This window comes from Aplysia californica, unplaced genomic scaffold, assembly GCF_000002075.1.
Source record: "Aplysia californica isolate F4 #8 unplaced genomic scaffold, AplCal3.0 scaffold00064, whole genome shotgun sequence".
In the NCBI taxonomy this organism is placed as follows: Eukaryota; Metazoa; Mollusca; class Gastropoda; order Aplysiida; family Aplysiidae; genus Aplysia; species Aplysia californica.
The window spans coordinates 1,743,421-1,744,381 of NW_004797334.1; the positions used below are offsets into that span (position 1 = coordinate 1,743,421).

Below are 961 nucleotides of genomic sequence, written 5' to 3' on the forward strand. Positions count from 1 at the left end.
CTCCCCCCTTAATCCTCCCTCTCCCACTCTCTATCTCCCCTAATTTGCTAACTCAACTCCTCTGAAACTCTTTCACCAGTCTCGCCATCTCGTGCATGGACTCGTAGATCCCTTCTCCGTTGGGGGCGCATGCTCCTTGCACGAACCACTTCCGGTCGGTGACGTCAGTGAGACCCAGCTGGTCAGCGATCTGTGACGTGGTCAGTGCTCCAGGCAGGTCCTGTTTGTTGGCCACGACCACCACGGGCACTCGGTACATCTCGGGAGACTTGATGATGCCGAACAGTTCCTCCCTGGCCTCCGACATCCGGGCGGTGTCAGCGCTGTCCACGATAAACAGCAGGCCCTGGAACAGACAGACAGACAGACAAATAAACAAACGGGTCCACGATAAATAACAAGCCCTGGAACAGACAGACAGACAAACAGACAAATAAACAAACGTGTCCTCGATAAACAGCAGGCCCTGGAACAGACAGACAGACAGACAGACAGACAAATTAAATAAACAAACAGACAAAACAGACAAATAAACAAATTAAATAAACAAACAGACAAACAGACGAATTAAATAAACAAACAGACAGACAAATAAACAAACGTGTCCACGATAAACAGCAAGCCCTGGAACAGACAGACAGACAAATTACATGAACAAAGAGACAACGAACAAATAAACAAACAAATAAACGTGTCTATGATCAACAGCAAGCCCTGGAGCAAACAGGCAGACAAACAAACGTGTCAACAACTTTCATACAATCGTTTAAATAATACTGGACCAAACAAACAAACAAACAAACAAACAAACATGTCAACAGCTTTTTAATAATACTATAATTGTTTAAATAACACTTTCACATAATTCTTTAAATAATTCTTGTGTCGATACTACTATTAAAACAAGGATTCTAAATTGTGTTTTGATACATCTTTCAATGCGCTTGCTCTCTCTCTCTCT

The 961-nt window shown here is 43.2% G+C and overlaps 1 protein-coding gene across 1 annotated transcript in view; it reads right to left on the reverse strand.

Annotated features, from left to right (window-relative positions):
• Positions 1-28: 28 nt before the first annotated feature.
• Positions 29-961, reverse strand: part of LOC101850313 (ADP-ribosylation factor) — a gene marked incomplete in the record, with an annotated part of 3,874 nt that continues 2,941 nt past the window's right edge. Inside the window, 1 exon segment of the mRNA XM_013079805.2 lies at positions 29-342. Within this exon segment, the coding sequence (XP_012935259.1) occupies positions 53-342 (290 nt within the window).